Consider the following 21,339-nt stretch of genomic DNA (forward strand, 5'->3'; position numbering starts at 1 on the left):
CCTACATTGAACAGCTGTCTGACATTTATTTCCTGCCCATAATGCTTTTTGTAGGAACCTAGCCAGTGTGCTTTGGTAGAAGATCACAGTTACCCCTCATGATGGAAAGAGCTTTAAAGTCTACATGTCTAGAAATAACAATAAGCCATTTTGTCACCAGAATCCTTTGGAACACTATGAGATGTTTTTTTTAAAGAGGTTTTATGGGGGTAAATTAGCCGTGTAAGTGCTTCTGGGAAGTGGACCACTGCATTCGAGTAGTGGTTCCTCATGTGTTGCTTAGTGACAGGGATTCTTTCTGAGCAGTATGTTGTAGCTGCTTTTTATTGGGTGAATGTTGTAGGTGTGCTTTTACAAATCTGGATGGTATGGGACAGTCAACGTGGTGTGGTCCTTGGATGCAATCAAGAGATGTGGCTGCTGCCAGTGTAGCTCAGCATACTCTTAAGGGAACTTTCTTTTGTAAAATAATGATGGAAGAGAAGTGCAGTGTACTAAATACATAAGCCAGTAATGCAGTTGTATCATTATCAGGTGTTGTGCAGCATATACAGATACCTGTAGTATACTTTTTAAAAAAAGATTTATGATTATTATTTTTTAATTGGAAATGCAGATTTTTAGAGAGAGGTGAGACTGTAAAAAAGATTTTCCAATACCTGGTTCACTTCCCAAATGACTACAATGGCCAGAGCTGAGCTGATCCAAAGTCAGGAGCCAAGAGCTTCTTCTGGGTGTCCCATACAGATGCAAAATCCCAAGCTTTGGGCCATTCTCTGTTTTCCAAGACTGTAAGCAGGGAGTTAGATGGCAGTGGATGGTACCAGACACAAACCAGTACCCATATGGGATCCCGGCGCTTGCAAGGTGAGGATTTAGCCATTGAGCCATCCTACTGGGTCCTGTAGTATATACTTCTACACAACTGACTGACTTTGTGGTTAAGTTTGTTTAACACCAGCAGTCCCACACATGAGAGTAATATGTTGTGCTAGGATGGTTATGATGGCATTGGTTGGTGGGAGTTTTTCATCTTCGTTATAATCTTAAGGGACAGCCACCTTACATGTAGCTACCATTCGCAAGATGTTATAAACGTTGCAGGTGCTAAGTAGCTTGTTAGGGAGAATTACCATTTTACACATGATGCATCGTTGACAGAAACATTGTCGTGTTGTTTATTACTGCATTCCTAAATTCAAGTCTGATAAAATGCATAAGGAAACAGATTTTTTTAAATTTATTTTGCAGAATGATCCATTCCTTATTGAAGGCTTATTGAAAATTGGTTATAAAATAGAAAATGTAAGTGTTAAACCTGGGAACCTTGTTCACTCACTGTGATGAATGGCAGCTCACTGCTCACGTTTTCTTGTGTAGGCATTCACATGTAGTATGTGATAGTATTTATTTCTCTCAAGTAATTTCCTTACCTGAGGAATTTCACTTTCCTTTTTTTGGGGGGGGGAGTCTCATATTTGTAATGATTTTGAGCCTCTATTGTAAGTTGATTCATTTTTCTGTTTTAGGATGTTAAATTGGATTATTTTATCCCAAGTAAAATTATTAGGTCCCTAGTATGAGTATTTTTTGATATATTATGATGATGAAAAAATATTTATTTGAGAAGCAGAATTCCTATCCACTGCTAGGGCTCAGCCAAACTAGGAGCTTGAGTCTGGAGCTCAGTGTTGGTGACAGGGAGCCGGTCACTTGAGCTGTGTAACATGCTGCTATCTAGGATGCTAACATGCAGTGAATTAACCACTAGGTCAAAAACCCAGCCTGAAAAGCTAATTTTTAATGCTCTGGTGACTTGAAACTTTGTGTGTATCCTTTGAGTCTGAGATGTTGAAACCTCAGTTGTCTAATTTCTGAAGTTACTACAGATAATAGAAATATGAATAGCATTTCTGTGAACTCCTTGGCCCTTCCTGAAGCTTGTTGCACGAAGTACCTATTTGCTTAGCCGCAGTCTCCTGTTACGGTTGCTCTTCTGCTTCTGTTTGCCATGGACCAGTTAAATATGGGTCCCTTTAGTGACTCTTAATCTCCTTGGGGGTAAGGATGTAAGCACAGGTTTAGATGAGACTTGAGAACCTTTCCCCCTTACATTAATGTACTCCCCTGCGGCTTAGGCCAGCCTCTGACCAGGTGGTGGGCCTCGACTTGCAGGCTTGTGTTCACTGGGGAAGCATGCTGAGTTCTGTGGTGCCCCGGGGGAATCTGAAGATGCACCTAGGTCCACAGAATCTTTCACCTTGTACATCAGAGTCCAGCAAGTCTAGGCTTTCTCCTGAAAGACTATAAGCATGAAGGGTCTGAAATACTACATAAAGCTTATAATACAAGATATGCTCAAATCTTATTCTTCATTCCTCATTTTGAAACAGAAAATCTTGGCAATGGAAGAAGCTATAAATTGGATAAAATATACAGGCGATGTAACAATTCTACCTAAATTAGGATCAATCGACAATTGTTGGCCTATGTTAAGTGTTTTCTTTACTGAATGTAAGTATAAATGCTTTAAATTATAACATGATACAGGTTTTAGAGATACTGAAACAGAATGTATAGTAATGTGATATTTTTTTCCCCTTAGGAATCTTTTGTTAAAATACCAGTTAAGAAAATGGTAACCTTGTATTTAACTTTATTCGATATTTCCAGTCTAAATAATTTTTTTAATGACATTACACATCGTAAAATCCTCCGTAATCAAAGTCATAAGTTGTTTAAAGAAAGGCTGTAACCAGGGCTCATTCTCATTCGTAAGTGGAAATAGCAGAATCTGTTATTTTTGTTCCCCAGACAAGTCTGCTATTCTTTTATGTGTGAGGAAACTGCTTTATGTATCTCTTTTTCCTTTGTGAAATATTTTTCTTTTAAGTATTTGGATTTTAGAAGTGATTTTCTTGTAAATATTTATTTGAATAATAGTAGAGATAGCGAGAAAGGGACTCTCTTATCTGCTGGTTTACTCCCCTGGCTGTGATAGCCAGGGCTGAAATGGGAACTAGGAAGTTGTGCAGTCTTTTCCTGGTGGCAGGAACTGGGGACTCAGGCGGTGAGCTGCTGCTCCCAGGCACGTTGGCAGGAGCTGAATGAGAAGCAGAGTTAGCACTGTGGGCATCCTGCACTGTAACACATTAGGAGTCTTCAAACAGGAATGCTTGGCTCTTTTCTAGACACTAACAGATAAATTTCTGTCTCCACTGAGTAAAGGGCAGATTTTGTACTGAATCACTAAGTATTAGGCATTAAATGAAGACAGACTTAGACAAGTCTTCCTTGTAGTCTTGTGAGATGCTGGGATGTATTATACTGATAAAGTCTAGACTTTTATGGTAGAAATAGGGAAGTGGCATTTAAGGGATACTATCCAGTTCATTTTGTTGCTATAACTGAATATCAAGCTGGGTAATACATAAGGAAAAGAAGTTTAGCTAGTTCACAGTTTTAAATGAAACTCTGAGACCTGGTGGTCCTCTTGGTTTGGTTTCTGGTGAGGACTCCCTTGGCTGTGTCACGTTATGGTGAGGGCATCATGGCAGAGAGAGCACATGGCAAGATGGGTGGAGCAGTCATGCTGTTTATAACAACGCACTCTTGAGAGAACTCACAGGGGTCTCATCACAACTATGCTAACCTTTCCCGAAGCGTGTGGCCCCCTGCCTGTTGAAGATTTCTCTCACCTCCCGGCATTGCTGTACGGAGGCCCACGCCTCCACGATGTGAACCTTTGGGCTCCTGGCTGTGTTCATGTCACAGCAGGCACCTCTGTGGGCTGGCTTCTGATCGACTGACTACCTTCTTTATAGCAGTTCTCACTGTGCAGTTGTACAAGTGAGCAAAGACTGACAAGTTATGTCATGTTTTGCAGTCTGTTAAGTCGTGAACCCAGATGTGAGGTCAGATCCCTCTGATGCCAAAGCCGAGTTTTTCTTGCTGTACCCCATAATATTTATTTGGTGGCCATCCAGATCCTTTCTTAAATATTAATTTTAAATCCTTCCTTCATCTTGGAAATAGGCTTAACTATAGTTTTGTTGCAGAATTGTTTAACTATGTTTTTATACTTGTGTATCAGCTTAAAATGCAGAAGATGGGCCTTGATCAACTTCTGATAGAAATTTGGATATCTAATATTTTTAATTACTTTTCTAAATTTTGATAAGGATGCTTCAAATAACTTCTCAGTATAACATATCAGTCATGGAAGTTAAAATATTGAATAAGGAGATTTAGTATTCTTCATGAGCTTCATAAAATACATACTCAGTTTTTTATTTCTTCCTTTTTTATTGAGCATTCTACCTGATAGGCTATAAGTACTTGGTGATGTTTGCTCAATGTTGTTACAACATGAACAGCTGTAAGGCTTTTTTTGGTTATGTTACAGCAGAAGCTTATGCTAATAACTAATATTACAATAAGCAGTATGTCTTTATTGCTAGATGCAAAAGCTGATTAGATTCACAGCAAAGAAGCCCCCTCCCCGCTTTTTTTCTGTTAACTTGCTCTCAGTTTTGTAGAAATGACCCGTTATGTAATACATAGGAGGTTATAAGAAACTTGGGCTATTTAGCAAGTATCAAAATACAGCAAGCTTTATGGACTTAGCTACCAACCTAAGAATTAAAATATTTTCAGTACAATTTGTGGATTTCTTTTTAACATGTGTTCTTTCTCACTCTCTCCCAAAAATAAAATTTAGACAAGTTTTACATAACTAAAGCTGTAACAGAAAACTGCAATTTGCTTGAAGAATTTAAAACCAGAAGTTGTATGGATTGTATAGAGGTGAGGATAAATTATTACTTATAAATATGTTTTAATAATTACCTATTAGCACATTTAACAGAGAAAGCAATATGCTATTAAAATGTAAAGAATTACTGTAAAATTGAACAACACTTGAAAAAATTTTGAAAGTTTTAATTTGGGTTTTCTTTTTCAATAGTGTCTTAGACTTTGTTGATTTTAAAGGCTTATAACTAGTTGAGGATGTATAGTTTCTTTTGGAAGCAACTTTATTAAAATATAGTTCACATACCATACAGTATGTTGGTAGGAAATAGGACTAACTTAATTTTTAAAACTGATTTAGGCCAATATTTAATGTCCTATTAAATTCTGAATTAAAGCTATTAGATGGTCTAGTTTTATTCGTTCTTTTTTTTAAAGATTTATTTATTTATTGGAAAGTCAGATATACAGAGAGGAGGAGAAACAGAAAGGAAGATCTTCTGTCCGATGATTTACTCCCCAAGTGAGTGCAACAGCCAGTGCTATGCCGATCCGAAGCCAGGATCCAGGAACTACTTCTGGGTATCCCACACGGGTGCAGGTTCCCAAAGCTTTGGGTCGTCCTCAACTGCTTTCCCAGGTCACAAGCAGGGAGCTGGATGGGGAAGTGGAGTTGCTGGGATTAGAACCAGTGCTCATATGGGATCCCGGCATGTTCAAGGCGAGGACTTTAGCCGCTAGGCCATGCTGCTGGGCCCTATTTAATTCTTTTTAAAACTGACTGAAGTGAAGGTTTTAGTTTTATCTGTGGCATCTCTGATATATTCTTGCCACCTAATGTGCACATAGTTCATTGTTTTAGCTACATATTTACTTAAAATTTTATTTAGTAATTTTAATTGTATAAAAGGAAGAAAGTAAGAGACAGATATGGCTCTTGAATATGTTGATTTGCTTCCCAAACGGCTACATTAGTCACTGCAAAGCCAGGCTGAGACCAGGACAGTGGACAAACTCCGCGTGGATCTCTCACAGGTGTGACAGGTTCCCAGGCCCTGGGACTGCAACGTCTTCAGTAACAGACAGAGTGGGACTTCAACCTGGGTACTCACAGTTGGCATGGGCATGTCCTGAGCGTGTCTTTTGAATGTTGTGCTCAATGTCTGTCCTAATTATTGACTTAAGGTTTATGGAATAATGTCACATTTGCAAATCCAAAGTGAAAATTTTACCTTTACATCTCTAGTATTAGCCTACCATGCCTATTAATCAGAGTGTATTTGAAAGCAGATCTCCCAAATACTGCATAAAAGAGAAAAAATGTTTGGTAATTATTTAGAATGCCTTGTGTCTCAGCCTTTTGTAAGCTCAAAGTAGCAGAAAACTGAAATAATTATTTAAAATGTGATAATTTTTTTATTTTTAATATTCTGCCAATAGCACTAGTGTTGGGTCATTAGAGAGAGGTTTCTGTATATACCAAAAATACTGAATCTTGTATTGTTATCTTCTACATAAATAATCCTGTTGGCTATTTCTGATAGCGAAAAAAGAGAGCTAAATCCATTTTTTTCCCTAGATTTTGGGTTTTTTATCCTTGAAACTAATCAATAGGTTTCTTTCACCTTGGTTTCTCAGCAAGGAGAACTAATGAAAATGAAAGGAAATGAAGAGTTTTCTAAAGGAAGATTTGATTTAGCTATTATCTATTACACCAGAGCCATTGAATATAGGTAAGAGCAAAACAGAACCATGAGATTAGTTTAATTTGGCAAAGAAATTTAAGACTGCTTGGAGAAATGAAATAAAGATGAGTAATTGGAGAATATCTTCTAGTTTTCCATGCTGATTAAATTTTTGCATCTTTGGATGTTAGGTGCTTTAGGAGATTCTTTTATATGCGATAGTAACTTGAAAGGAGTTAGTTGGTATAAAATAAGAACAAGGGAGAACAAATAACTGTATTCGAAAGCCTGAAAGAAGATGGAGCAGAGTGGAGCCAAAGTCTCCATTTTGCCTGACTTGCTTGAGTTGCACTACTTGATCAGTTTTTTATTCAGAACATTTCTTAGCGTTCAGGGATTTTGTGAGAGGGAAGTTGTAAAGGGCCGTAGCTGGAGCTGGTGGGAGAATGTGTATTCTGAAGGGAGCACGGGGTGAACTGCATGCAGCTGCTTGCATTGCTGTTGCAGCTCACAGGCCTCCTTGGAGTCCTTTGTAAAGGTGGCCCATTCTGTCCACACAATCCTGGCCTCTCATTGTCACAGCCTGCTTCATGGTGTGAACCTTTTAGTGTGTCTCTTTTGACCCTCAAAACTTTCTGTGAGCTAGACACAGCAAATAGAATTTTCTTAATTTTTGCTATAAGGTAATATAGGTTGGTTTGAACCAAGTTAGTTAGGAAATAGTTAGCCAGTGTAAGGTTTCCAAGTATTTTGTTTTTGTTGTCTGCCATACAGATGTGAAGTTCTAGGAAATTTTTCCATGCCACATGTTTGAGTTTTGATTATTTGAGATATAATTTTCTTTACTGACTAAACATTATTTCTTTTAAAGACCTGAAAACCACCTACTGTATGGTAACAGAGCTCTTTGTTTTCTCCATACTGGACAGTTTAGGTAAGTTGCTTAGTGTGCTCCCGTCTCTCAGTTACACTTAATATCCATTTTGGGAAAGATTTCAGTTATGCAGGAGTGTAAGAAAATCGTTGAGTAGTTCTTTGACAGAAACAGATGGGCCTTGTATACCAGCAGTGGCGGCAACAGCTGTTGTGAGCCAGTACGAATGTGTGTTGTGCATTATTTTAAGTGTTTTGTATGTATTATTTTAGTCTCACATACCCTTAAATAGGTTGGTAAAATTACTGTCCACATTTTATATGTGGATATATTCATACCACTTGTAAGTGGTGATACCATGATTAAACATGATGATGTCAAATTCTGTGTTTGTTATCTTGTGCCCTTTTAATTAATTCGTATAGTTCTTGAAGCATCATTTTTGTTGTAATATTTTCTCTATTTGTTTCAGTGAGAAAACATTTTTCTAAGTGAAAGAAAACTTACAAATGTAATGGTATAACTGTGAGAATGGAATCATAATTTTTAGTTCCATATGTTGAACTTTGTTACTTGAGAAAAATTGACAAATATGTTGCACCATGATGCTGTTGTCTTCCAATTAAAACAACTTAGTATAGAAAGTGTAAGCATTAATATTAAGCCATGTAGACTATAGTGTTTAATTATATTTTGCCTTAGCAGTGGAAAGTTGGATTCATGAACATATTTGCACAGTAGAAATACTCAGAACACAACAAGTTACAAATCGGTTGAGGCGGTGATATGCAGGACAAAGCTGCGTGGATGTAAACTCCAGCATAGGCACTGGTGACAGTGCACTTTGGCTTCTGACCTTCTGGGCCCCAAGGTCACACAGTTCTCATTGTCCCTAAAGAAACAGAACACCTGCTGATTGGATTAAAGTGTTTTTCTGATGTTTAGTTCTTAAACTTGTCAAGTGGCTTACAAGCAGTTTTAAGTGATGCAGTAACAAAACTCAGTGACATTCTTTGAAAGTATACTATGGGTTTCATATATAAGTTTGCTAGTGTGCGTTTTTCATGCCAAGTGAATTTGATACCAGTTTTCCAGTGAAAGCATTTATGTTGGTATGTGGGGTTGGGGATGGGAAAGATAATATATTCTAGTTATGTAGCTTTCAAAAAATAACATTTATTGTGTTTTTCTTTTATTATAAACAGAAAACATTCTCATGGTAGAAAATTTGGAAAATACAAGAGTTTAAAAAGAAGAAAATAAAAATCAACAGTAATCCAACCATCTTGGAGAATACCGCTGTTATTAAAGTTATGCAGCTTTTACATGGCTTAAGCCGTGGATAAACCAAGGTTTTCTAGACTAGAGGAATGGATGGGCTTGACACAGTCTTCCATCAATGCCACTGTCCTCAACTGGTTCTGACAAGAAATGAGCTGCAAATGTGTTTAGGTTGTTGCCTCTGGCTAGGTCCAGAATTGCAGATTGTCTATGCTGTTAAAGGTGAATTTATATGCTTTCAAGTTGAGATTAATAGCTTTGAGATGCTGATCTAAAACTACCTGGCATAAGGTCATCCACTCCCTAGCTCAAGAACTCAGAGGTAGACCATGGTATTTTTGTTTCCATTCATGAGACTGAATGCTAGATATATATGGAAGAACCTAAAACCCTATGCTAGGATCCTGAAACCCTGTTGGAGCAGGAAGTGACTCATACTAAAAATACAGATGCCAGGCAGTTTGATGAGATCAATGTCAGGAGCAGAGTGGTCAAGCAGTTTGTTCCTTGTTTTCTGACAGCCTGGCTTGTAATTCAGTACCATCGGTACTTACATTCCAGGCAGGTCAGTCGCACTGCGAGCCCTTCCCTCATTGTTAGAGAATCACCAGTATGTATTAAATGCCTGCTTAACGTACTGTGCGTAAGGCCACATGGATGTGTCCATGATTTGCTCAGTGATGTAGGGATAATGTTCCGGAGTCTGTCATATATGTAACCCCTGATCAAGTGATCAGATGAGGAGTCTCAGAACACATTACCAGTGATTGCTATGTGCCAGTGGACCCCACAGGAACCTATCATTCCCATTCTGTTGTAAGAGCTTGTAGCTGAGTTACTAAGGTTGAGATGTTTTGAAGTTCTCCCATCAGAGGAATGCTGTATCTACTTGGCAATCTAAGCAGCTATGAGACAGCTCGGGGTAAAGCATCCAGCCCCTCCCTGTTGGGGCAGGGATGGACTGGTCAGCTCTTCCACAAGTCCAGGCATCCCATACGCTTCCTGTTGTCAAACCAATGACTGAGATACCCAAAGAGAAAAGAAATGGAACCTGCTTAGTTAATGTTAGAAAAGATAAGTAAAAGGTTTAAAGTCATGAATGCTGAGTTCTGAAGTAGTTTAATCCTAAAATATTAGGAACCTTATGAAAAGATTGAATGCTTAAAAATATTTTGAGCAATGTGAGTATCTAAAAGGGTGAGAATAATACCGTTGTATGTTACCGCGTGACTGGTGCTACTCTGTGTACTTGATGCTGCTTGTAAAGCCCTGCTGCCTCTGCGGAAATGCTGACCGGCGCGTCGGGAGGCCACGCAGTGTTCGCAGAGACTAGGCGGGTGGCGTGGAGCCAAAGCTGAACCCGGGGCCTGGGTGCAGCCTTTATTCATAGTCACTGTGCAGAAGTGGTGGTAGCGAAAAAGGGCAATGTAAAAGTTGAAAACTTGGAAAGTAAATGATCCAAATAAACATTTATGAGGAAATGACCATCTTTACATTGACATGCAGATTAAAAACTGTGAGTTTCTCTTTCATACCCATCAGATTGGCAAAAATAAAATCCTCGTAATACCAAGTGTTTGAGAGGATGTGGAACAAAGGAAACTTTCCTACTCGGCTGGAGAAAGTATAAATTGGTACAGTCACATTGGAGAAAATTTGACAAGGTGAAGATGTGCTTACCCTGCCGTCCACCGCTAGGCTCGTCCCTCCAAATCTCTCACGTGTACCCGTGAAGATATGTGCAAGCCTTCGCTGTAGCATGTGTGTAAAAGTAAAGAAACGGAAACAACCTAAGTGTCCATCAGTAGGGGAATGGATACATTGTGGTATATTCATACAATGAAATTCTATACTGCAATTAAAGTGAATGCAATGTTGAGTGAAAAGCAAGTTGCAGAATGATTTCTGTAGTGTGATGCCATTTATATAATGTTTAAAAACATAAAAAATGTGCATATCCATAATGAATACAGAGTATTAAAAATGGTTTTAAATGCATGGGAATGTTAAACAGCAGTGTCTGGAGAGAGAATGGAGAAAGGGTGTAGAGATGGGAGGGGTGACACACAGTGGATATAAACTGTAAAAACTGCAAAAAGAGCTGAAGTAAATGTGGTAAAATGTTCATTTCTTGCTAAGTTGGTTCATATTGTTAATTATATTTATGTTATCTGAGCTTTATGTGTACTTGAAATATTTGATGATAAGTAAAAGTGTTATAAACTTGTGTGTAACAGTGCTAGCAAGCATTGAGGAGTAAGTATGTATATCCTAATCTACAAAGGAGAACAGTGCAAGTATTTTAAGACCAGTGGAAGTGGGAAGAGGCCTAGAGTGAAGTATGTATGGGGGCACAGATGCTTCATTCAGAGTGGTCAAGGTAGCCACCAAGGTGGTCCCACACTTGGTAAATTGGGCCACCTTTGAGTGGGTATATGTGAGGCCGAGAGCCAATCAGAATCCCTCCTGGTCTGTGGGTGTTGTACTCAGGCAACACGACAGATGGGGTTGAAGGAGGGAGCCCACTGCCTCCTGCCTCTGCAGGCACACAATTCTCCCCTGTGAGTTCTTCAGGCTGAGGGATGGAGATAGAATGTCCCAGGCTACCTGACTTGGATGGGATGTCCCTTTTATTCTGGCCTTCTAGTAGTGAACTTTTCAGATAAACTTTGGTAACTTTCAGGCATTTTAAGAATTATTTAAGAGTGATGAATTTTCACTTGAGAGAAGGAACTAGAAAAAGGAAAAAGATGTGTCAATACCTTCCATGGTTCCAACAGCTTTTACTGTATGTGTGGAGTGGGCTTAGTGTGCGCACAGTTCAGTCCATTCTTGTGGGACTTAAGTGAAAAATATTGAGTTCCTTATTGGATTATTATGCATGATTGAGGGCAGTGGTAATTGGACAGTGGGAAAGCTTAACCTTGAATGTTTCTGAGTTTACTTTGGAAAATTAGAGTTTTTCGCATTTACTTGCACTTTTTTGTGTTTATTTGTTAACCCATCCTATTGTATTGTCTTAGCTTTGGTTCAAAATGTGATTAGCAGCAGACAGACTTAAATAATTCCTTGATTTTTGCTCTCTGAATTCTTCTGCGAACAGAGGCATAAAGTGACTCAGCTGTGTATTTGTAGAATTTCAAGTCTTGTATGTGTGGTGAGCTTTAAGTTGGAGTGTATGGGTCAGTGAATTATTCACTCTGCTTGTCAACTTGTATGATCTGATCCCTCCTTTTATGTTGGCGCTGCGGAATTTGCTGTACTTTTTTCAGTGGTCTTTGATGTACACTCGCTTTTGACATGGTATAATATTCAGAGTGGAAAAGCTATAATGAAAATGCCGGCCCAGCTCAGACATTCCTGACCCCTCTGGTCAGGTTATTGTGTGTTTCTGTGATGCTTTGTGCCAATAACTTACCTTGTGAACCAGTTTTTTTTTTTTTTTTTGTGAATCAAGAGTATAGGCAGTTTTCATTTGGATTAATCTGGGTGTTTCTGTGTGTTTAAACACAAGTAGGAATATCCTATACATCCTGCTGTATATTTTGTTCATAAATTTAGGTCTTGGAGCTGCATGTAAATTGTGTATGTGGAAATGCACCTTGTTGTTTTTCCCAGCAGTGTTTAGTCTGCTCATGCAGGCCAACAGTTTTTATTATATTCTCTGCTAAGCTTGTGTTTGTATAAGAAATATTTGTATGCTATGAACTAGCATATATAGTATTAAACTATATCCAGATTTTAAAAATTACAGCTCTGTAATGATTATCTTTTTATTTACATTCTGTACTTGGATACAAGTATATCTGTAGGATAAATTCCTTTTAATTTCTTTTAACTTGATTGAATGGAAGGAACTATATAATTTTAATTCGAGGCATAACTTTCAAGTACAAATGATTGATGATATTAGTCATTGTGTACCTGGCATTGAGTGACCCTTGCATCTGAACCTGTTGTTGTTTGGGTCTCAGTCTCAGACACTAAGGGAGTAGTTATTGATGCTGCTTTGTTGATCTGATCAGACTCTGGGAGCAATAATTTATAACAGGACAAAGGCAGTATCCCTTTTATGTCTCAAAGTTTTTGCATGCTCTTTTGTTATGTTTTTTAATTATTATTTTTTTTTTAAGATTATTTGCATTGGAAAGTCTGATCTACAGAGGGAAGGAGAGACAGCAAGATCTTCCATCTGCTGGTTCACTCCCCAAGTGGCCTCAGTGGCCAGAGCTGAGCCGATCTGGAGCCAGGAGCCAGGAACTTCTTCTGGATCTTTTGCACAGATGCAGGGTCCCAAGGCTTTGGGCTGCCCGCTACTGCTTTCCCAGGCTTCAAGCAGAGAGCTTGATGGGAGGTGGAGCATCTGGGACACAAACTGGCATTTATATGGGATCCTGGTGTGTGTAAGGCAAGGACTTTAGCCTCTAGGCTGCCACACTGGGCCCAAGTTTATTTTTATTGGGAAAGTAGATTTGTGGAGAGAGGGAGATGCAAAGGTCTTCCTTCTGCTAGTTCACTCCCAAAGTGGCCACAATGGCCATAGCTATCCAATCCAAAGCCAGGAGCTCCCATGTGGGTGCAGGGTCCCAAGGCTTTGGGACATTGTCTGCTGCATACCACAAGCAGGGAGCTGGATGGGAAGTGGAGCAGCCGGGTCACAAATTGGCACCCAAACTGGATTCTGGCACTAGAAGGTAGAGGATTAACCACCTAGTCATTGTGCCAGGCCCCATACTATTTTAGTTATAATAAAAAGCATAATATTCTGGTTTGCACAGTTAAAGCTAGAATAAGTAACATTCAACATTGATTTAACAGTTATCACTGGAATTCTGTCTTTGGTTGACATCAGAGATGAACAATAGTAGACACTGTCCCTTTGCTCTTAAACGTGGCCTGAAGGCCCAGAATGGCTGGGGTTGTGTTTGGAGTGTAGCACACAGCTGAGCCTGGAGGAGAGGGAAGGTGCTGTGACCCAAGAGTACAAAAGTCTCACAGGCTGCTTTGAGGCTGCTGGCTTTTAAAGGCAGTGGGTACAGTCCGGGAGAGAGGCGAGTGCTGCAGAGAAGGTGATTCTTGGAGAGGTGAATGGATTTGGAAGGGATGCAGCCTGGTTGTGGGTGAGCAGACGAGTGACAGTGGTGGCTTGCAGTGGTATTGGCGCAGTGGAAGGATTCAAAGTTTGAGAGAGCTGACAGAAATATCTATACTTTTAGGGGGGAGGTGAGGGAAGAGGCAGTGATTGGAATTGCTCAGTTCTCTGACCTGAACCTTTATGGATTGTAGGCCCACTCACTGATGCGGGGCTCACCGGAAGAGGAATACATTTATAGCAGATAGCACATCACTTTTTGGCATGCTGAATTGAAGGAAGTCAGAATCATCCAGATTGAAATGTCAGGTACAGTGAGTTTGCAAGGGTTTGAAAATCAAGATTTTTGGCTGGGAGGCAATTTTGACATAGATAGCCTAGATGATTTCAAGTTGTAAATGTGAATGGAATTGCGTAGGGAAGTGATTTACAATTCAAACAGCATGTTGGCATCACTTCAGCTTGAAAGTTACATTGCCTGCTGACATTCTGATTTCTAGAGTCTAGGGTGAAGCTTGTACATTGGGCTTTGAGATGCTCTGCAGAGAAGTCTAACCTGCAGTCAAGATTGAGACTCATTGACCTACAGAATGCATGGATTGGATCTGGAAGAGGAAGCAGGATGGAGTTGTGATAGCCAGTTAGGGAGGGACTACCCTGTATGAAGGCTATGTAGAGGAAGCCAGATAATTGGAAGGGAAACTGGCAGTGCAGGTCTCATGAAAGTGAGTGACTGTTGCAGATAAACAGTTGTAATGTAAATGAGGCTTAGCAACTTTCATGTGGTTCTTTGCCAGACCTTTGAAGAAACTTAGAACAGAAGCCTTGGGAATAGTTGGGGCCAATTAGGAAATGGAGGTGGCTGGCATGGGTGTTTTGGGAGAGAGACCCTGGGGAGCCTAACAAGTGTACACTGGACTAGAACTTTTTTTTAACCTAAAGATTCATTAATTTGGAAGAGTTAACTGAGAGAGGGAGAGACACAGAGATCATCCATCCCCTGGTTCACTCCCCACTGTCCACAATGACTGGGCCTGGGCCAGGTTGGAGCCAGAAACTACTTCTATGTCTCCCGCATGGGTGCAGGGGCGCCAAGCACTTGGGGCCATCTTCTGCTTTCCAATGTGCATTAGGGGGCTAAATCGGAAGTGAAGCAGCTGGGATATGACCTGGCATCATGGGGGATGCTGGTGTCACAGGCGGCAGTTTCAGTTGCCGCACTGTAACACTGACCCCAACTAGGTGACTGCATTTAACAGCCAATTCTGTGTGCAGTGTTGGAGAAGACAGCTGATTCGCCTGTCCTGGGACAAAGTAGACCTAGGGCTGGGCATTCAGTGGCTCAACAGAGGTCTGGGGTTTCCCATCCTCAGTGCAGGACTTTGTTCTCAGGGTGGTGGGTCAAGCACACTCACTCAGTTACATAGCAAACCAGGTGGCAGTCTCCAGTAGAAGGGGGACATTTTGTTCTTAGAATCTTAGGAGAAAGAAATCCTAATACATATCCTTATAAGTATATAAATCAAGTCTAATGGTTGAATTTTCAGAAATCAACTGTACCAGCACCCGCATCACAACCCAGTACCCAACAAATGCTCCTGGTTCTTGCTTCTGGTCCCTGCTCGTCTCCTCCCCACAAGATAACGGCTGTCTCTGAATTCCATAGGTTGATTTTCAAACTGTTCTTGTTCAGTATAAGTGTTATCACATCTGTGTGCTCCCCTGTGTATGGCATTCAACATTGTTACTGAAATCCATTCATAAGCACATGTAATGTCTTCATTGGTTACATGAATATACCACATGCTATCCATTCTGCTGTTGATGGGCATTTGGGCAGTGTCTAGGGCTTGGCTTGAATGATAGTGGGGCTGTAAATGTGTGTACGCATTCATGTCTGCTGAGTGAAATCCCTGTGGCAGAGCAGGGCCTTGGTGGCAGCCTCTGCAGTGACGTTCACATTCCAGCTAGCAGTGTAGGATCTGGTTCCATGTCCTCACCAACACTTACTATCTTTCACTGTAGAATTTTCAGTAGATATGTGGTATATATATAACACTGACTTTAGTTTGCATTTCCACAAGTTATTTAAGGGTGTTTAAGTTGAATATCCTTTCATAGGCTGACTGACCACTTGAATATTCTCTTTGCTGAAGTGCCTGATTAACTTTGTGCTCTTTTGCCCACTTTTTCTCTTGAGTTGCTTGTCTTACTCATTTGTGGGAACTCTTGGTTTGCATGAGTCATTGCTCATATTACACACTGAGAGTGTCTAAGACTCACTGACTTCCCTTTGGACTTTGCAAGTTTATATGCCACAAATAAGTTACTTATTTTAATATAATACAGTTCTTGAAAATTTTTTTCTTATGGTAAGCACTTTTTAGATTGTTTATAATATTTACCTACTCTGAAGTCACTCAAGTGTTCCATGATTTGTTTGAAAGTTGTTTTTTAACTTTTACCTGGAATTGCTTTTTGTATTTAGTGTGAGATAGGATATAGGATTCACGCGACTGTCTGGTTGACTCAGAGCATTTGCTAAAGATGTTTTCTCCATGCACTGCAGTGTTACCCTTGTCGTAAGTCAGATGACTAAATTGAGAAGGATCAGTTTCTGATTTCTCTATCCTGTTAGATGGTCTGTCTTTATGTAGCTTTGTTTTTGTTGTTATACATAGACTTTTAGCAGGCAATGATAGCTGATAGTATAGGTTACACAGTTTTTTAAAAAATTATTTGTATTGGAAAGGCAGATTTACAGAGAAAGATCTTCCATCCATTTGTTCACTTGCAAAATTGCCACAACGACTGGAGCTGAACCAATCCCAAGGAAGAAGCCAGGAGCCAGGAGCCTCTTCTGGGGTTCCCACGTGTGTGCAGGGTCCCAAGGCTTTGGGCCATCCTCTGCTGCCTTCCCAGGCCGTAAGCAGGGAGCTGGATGGGAAGCGGAGTAGCTGGGACGCAAACTGGTGCCCATACGGGATGGTGGCACTTGGAGATGGAGGATTAGCACAACAGAGCTGTTGCCCTGGCCCCTAAGTTGCCTAGCTGTAACAAGTGGGGGTCAGTGTGTATGTAAATATGAAAGCATAAATCAGCAAATCTTAAACTGGATCAGTAGGAAAGTAAAACAAGAAAAAATGATTAGGTGAGCGAGTTGGACCCCTTGAAGAGAGTAGAAACAGTTGTAATGATGGAGTAAATGAGACCATAGGCAAAAAGTGGGGTGTCTGAATTAATGATTTTATAATTTGAACACTTATATTTGTTAAGTAGTGAATGGATAAGCTGCCATTGACAGAAAATCTGGAAGATTCAGATCAGTTAGTACTGGGCAGTTACAGACTGTCCTCCAGTATCTACCTTAAAACAGGCAGAAGAGAATTCTCCTGTTACAGATGAGAAAGGGGGACAGAAACTTTAATGACTCCAGATTCCTCGAGAGAAGTACCATTGCGTTGATCTGAGCCCAAGACCAATGTCCTAGCATCTCTGCTCTGTTGAGTCTGGCTTAGCTTCTGTGTTAGATCAGATACCTGGGAGTTAACATGCAAATAATAAGAGTATGCATAGGTAAGATACTGAGATGAATCCCGAAACACTACAGAAATATTAATGGTATTGATTCCTCGTAGCTGTGATTAGAACTCTAGGTGACTTTTCCCTTTGTTTTACTTTGCTGTATTTTCCAAATTTCCTATAATGGACATCTATTATATGAGTTTTCAGCAATTAAAGTTTATTTTTGATTAGACATTACACACAGGAAATTAAAAAAATACAGATGACTATATACTAGATAGTACTTTTGCAATGAAATACTTAATTATTTTCTTTTTCATTTTAGAAATGCAGTTGGTGATGGAAAGAGAGCCATTATTCTGAAGAACAGTTGGCCCAAGGTAGGTCCCTTCTGTGTTCCAGTTTGAGCAAATAATGCTATATACTTTGAAAAAGATTTTATTTATTAGAAAGGCATGGTCAGAAAGAAAGGAAAAGATAGAGAGGGCTTTTATCTGCTGGTTCATTTCCTAGGTGTCCACATTAGCCAGGGCTGGGCCAGGCTGAAGCCAGGAGGAGCTTCTTCCAGATCTCCCACCTGGGTGACAGCTTGGGCCATTTGCTGCTGCTTTCCTAGGCACATTAGCAGGGAAGTAGATTGGAACTGGAATAGCTGAAACTTGACTGGCATCCAGATAAAATACTAAAATGGAACAATCTGTTTGAAGGATGTGTTAGCATTCCAAGTGAAAGAAGAGGGAAGGGAATCTTTAGCTTCCTGGTTAGAAGGGGCGTTCAGCCACAGCTGTGAAAGAGAGAGAGCGAGAGGGAGAGAGAGGGAGAGAGAGAATATGTGTGTGTGTGCGTGAGAAGACAGGAACAGCTCACGAGGCTCTGAGTAGGGGGCGTCTGGAGGACAGCTGAGCAGTGAGAAGTAATGTCTGCTTTCTGGGTGGACATGCCTAAATGTAAAAATGAAACTTAGAAACTTGAAAAGAACTATAGGAGACTAATCTTCATACTGTTGAGAGAAATTGCTTTCTTAAGTAATACACAATGTACAAATCAGCAGTAGAACATTAAAAAGCCACCCGGATACATATGACTAGATCAGAATTTGAAACTTCTATGTCTCAAATGACACCATGGATGAGATAGTTTTGGAGAAGACAATATAATTTAACTGATAGGATTTATAACCAAAATTTGTAAAGAGCTAAAGTAAATAAGAAACCTAGTAGAAAAATGGGCCAATAAAACAAATAGGCATTTCACAAACGAGTAATACATTATGGCTAATAGAAATAAAGGAACTATGATCTATTTTCTAGTAGTTAAAATTGGAGGGTGTTGATACAGAGATAAAATAAAATATTACCCTTTTACAAAGCTATTTACACATAAGTAGGCAGGCCAGTATGCTAATTGAGTCCTCCAGACTGGCAGAAACTGAAGAGACTTCTAGGCCTGAGTGCCTGTGAATGAGTGTGGGAACATCCACTCTCAGTGAATGGGGGTGTCCTAATTGCCGACAGCCTGTTTAGTGAGCACGGTGATGTCCGTACCCCGTAATTACTACAAAACTAGGCTGTCAAAGTTGGACTTTAACATCTTGTGAATGGCACAGAGCTGTGAATGTCCGTTGTTAAAGCAGTGGGTGAGTGTGGTTCCTCATGTGGTCAGAGGTGTCACTCTGTTCTGTCAGATGTTGGCCATTTCTCCCACCTGTGGTGCTCCATCCTCATCCCATGGCCTCCTAACTGTTTTTCAGAGATTCTAGGTATGCTGCACTTTGTACTTGCTTTCCCACCAATGCTGTTTTCTGGCCACATGGCTGAGATGCCAAGCCTGTCCTGCCCTAGACACTGGCTGTGCTTTGCCTCCTAGCTTGGCATGATGGGACAGCTACTGTCTGTGTTAGCTGTGCAGAGAGGTTTGGGCCTGTGGGTTCCCTCTTGAATCCAGACTCTGGGCAGTATTTGTTGATGTAGTGAATGAATGGCTGCAACACTAGATGACAACTGACGGAAGTTCACCTCCTAAGCAATATTAGCTATGAAAAAAAATCAGAGGTGACAGAGACTTGAAGAATGTCTTTCAAACTCGTGATAGTGTTTGTCCTGGCCAGTGAGAGTACTAACAGAAATTGAAAAGGTACAACTGGAAATTTCAACCTTTTCCATATACCTAAAAAAAAAAATCTGAAGTAATTGTAGCAAAACATTGAAAGTCTCTATTTTCCTACATTGTAAAAATACTTGAGAAATTTTTTAAATAGAATTTCAGGTAAAACATAGATAGCATAAAAAGATCTCCATATTTCATACTTCGGTCCTTGCTTTATATAATTTGTTTTTAAAACTAGAATGAGTAAGACCATAAGATTGTAGGGCCTTAGAGAATTTAATCTCGTCATTATTTCTATTACTGCTGTTTAGATAGACTTCCTTCAATTAATTATATTTTGTTTACTTTTAAAAAGGAGCTTTTCCTTTATATTCTAAATAGCACACAAATTAAGAAAGGGAAAAACTAGCCTAGGCTTCTCTGTCAGAGTCCCTTGGTTGCCTTCCCCAGTGGTGATTCCAGAGGCCTAGGGGTCATCTGGCTGGCTGAGAAATTGTAAAATTCTCCAGTTTGGGGTCCTTTTTAAAATGTCGTATCTTACACCTGAGAGAACTGAGTCCTTGGGAAGTGAAGCGGCTTTTGCTAGATGTCATTACAAATAAAAGACAAAAGTGGATGAAGGGTGGAGCCCTGGAGAATGCTTCTGTTGAAGACAGTGTTGAGTTTGTGGCTGTTTTCATTGTAAGCTGTGCTTTTGCTTGAAACAGTATTTGCTCACCACTCTTCCTGACATTTGACAAAGTGGGAATATTTGTAAAATAAATAAATTATAGAAGAAATACTGAAACCTAGACCATGGTACTAGTTTTTCATACATACTGCTTACTGTTTTCATCTAGTATCTATTAAGAAGAAGTTATTAAAGTTTCTGAATTTGGAAATTTTATATAGAATGTTTTGGCTTTGTTTTTCAGTCACAAAATGTTTAATCTTCTAAAATGGGATGTTTTGTGATATAATTGCAAAAATATTTGTAGAGATTTTTAAAAAAGCAACTACCACTAGTAAGTATTTAAAAACTTTGGTAACTATATATCTTGTTTTTTTTTCCTTTTCTTTTGCCAGAAAGAAATGAACGTTGATGGATAGTTTAAGCTTTAGAAGCAAAAGTAAACCTGAGAAGGTGCCGTCTTTACAAGAATTGTTTTACTGTCAGAATTGCTTTCAGATTTTAAGAGGAGAGACAGAGAGGTCTTTCTTCTGCTGATTCACTTTTCAGTTCCACAACAGACAGAGCTGAGCCAGTCTAAAGCCAGGAGTCTGGAATTTCTTCCAGGACTCCCACTTGGATGCAAGGCCCCAAGGACTTGGGCCACTTTCTGCTGCTTTTCCCAGTTGTAAGCAGGGAGCTGACTGGGAAGAGGAGCAGCCAGAACTTGAACTGGAGCCTGTATGGGATGCTGGCACCACGGGCAGATCATTAGGCTTTCATGCTACTGTGCTGGCCCCCTGGGTCACTTATTTTTACGTTGTCATTGAATTAGAATATTCTTTACAAAATGTAGAATAAAGAGCAAAGAGTTTGGGACCAGATGTCACAAAATCAGGGTTCAATGGTAGGCCTTTTAGTTAGTCTGAAATTAGGCCTGTTTCTGTCACTTGTTCAGAAGATAATATGTGTCTAAAATGAAGTTCAGTTTGTGAGTAACTAGAAAGAAGGTTTGTGTAGTTAGCCCAGGTTTGGACTGTTAGTTTTGTAGGTTAAAACATTTATGTTTCAAACAAAAAAATTTCTTAGTGTATAAACAGAACCAATAAGGAGTTTTCTTTTATAGTAAAAACAAACGAACAAACAAAAAGCAGCCCCTTGTCACTGGAATTCAGTGTAGATCAGTGGTGGTTTGGATAATCTCAGGATAAAGCGATTGGCAGGTGGTTGGACGGAGCAAGAGGAGGATGGAAGGGCTGGCCTGTGTGCACGCTTCTCAGTGCTGTGCTCTTCCGAGGTCACGTTCCTTCCGGCCCCAGAAGCCCTGGTTCAGGGTGGGGCATATAGAGTTACAGACCCTTGTACTCCATTGATG

General features: G+C 39.9%; 1 protein-coding gene across 1 annotated transcript in view; it reads left to right on the plus strand.

The window, feature by feature from the left end:
* TTC3 (tetratricopeptide repeat domain 3) overlaps positions 1 to 21,339 on the plus strand; it is a 107,369-nt gene that overhangs the window by 13,500 nt on the left and 72,530 nt on the right. The window contains exons 6-11 of the mRNA XM_040980803.1: positions 1,252 to 1,305; positions 2,394 to 2,514; positions 4,721 to 4,806; positions 6,391 to 6,485; positions 7,309 to 7,371; positions 17,535 to 17,589. Of these exons, the coding sequence (XP_040836737.1) occupies positions 1,252 to 1,305; positions 2,394 to 2,514; positions 4,721 to 4,806; positions 6,391 to 6,485; positions 7,309 to 7,371; positions 17,535 to 17,589 (474 nt within the window). The remainder of the gene's footprint in view (positions 1 to 1,251; positions 1,306 to 2,393; positions 2,515 to 4,720; positions 4,807 to 6,390; positions 6,486 to 7,308; positions 7,372 to 17,534; positions 17,590 to 21,339) is intronic.

Source organism: Ochotona curzoniae, unplaced genomic scaffold (genome assembly GCF_017591425.1).
Source record: "Ochotona curzoniae isolate NIBS_2020 unplaced genomic scaffold, NIBS_Ocur_1.0 contig_3498, whole genome shotgun sequence".
In the NCBI taxonomy this organism is placed as follows: domain Eukaryota; kingdom Metazoa; phylum Chordata; class Mammalia; order Lagomorpha; family Ochotonidae; genus Ochotona; species Ochotona curzoniae.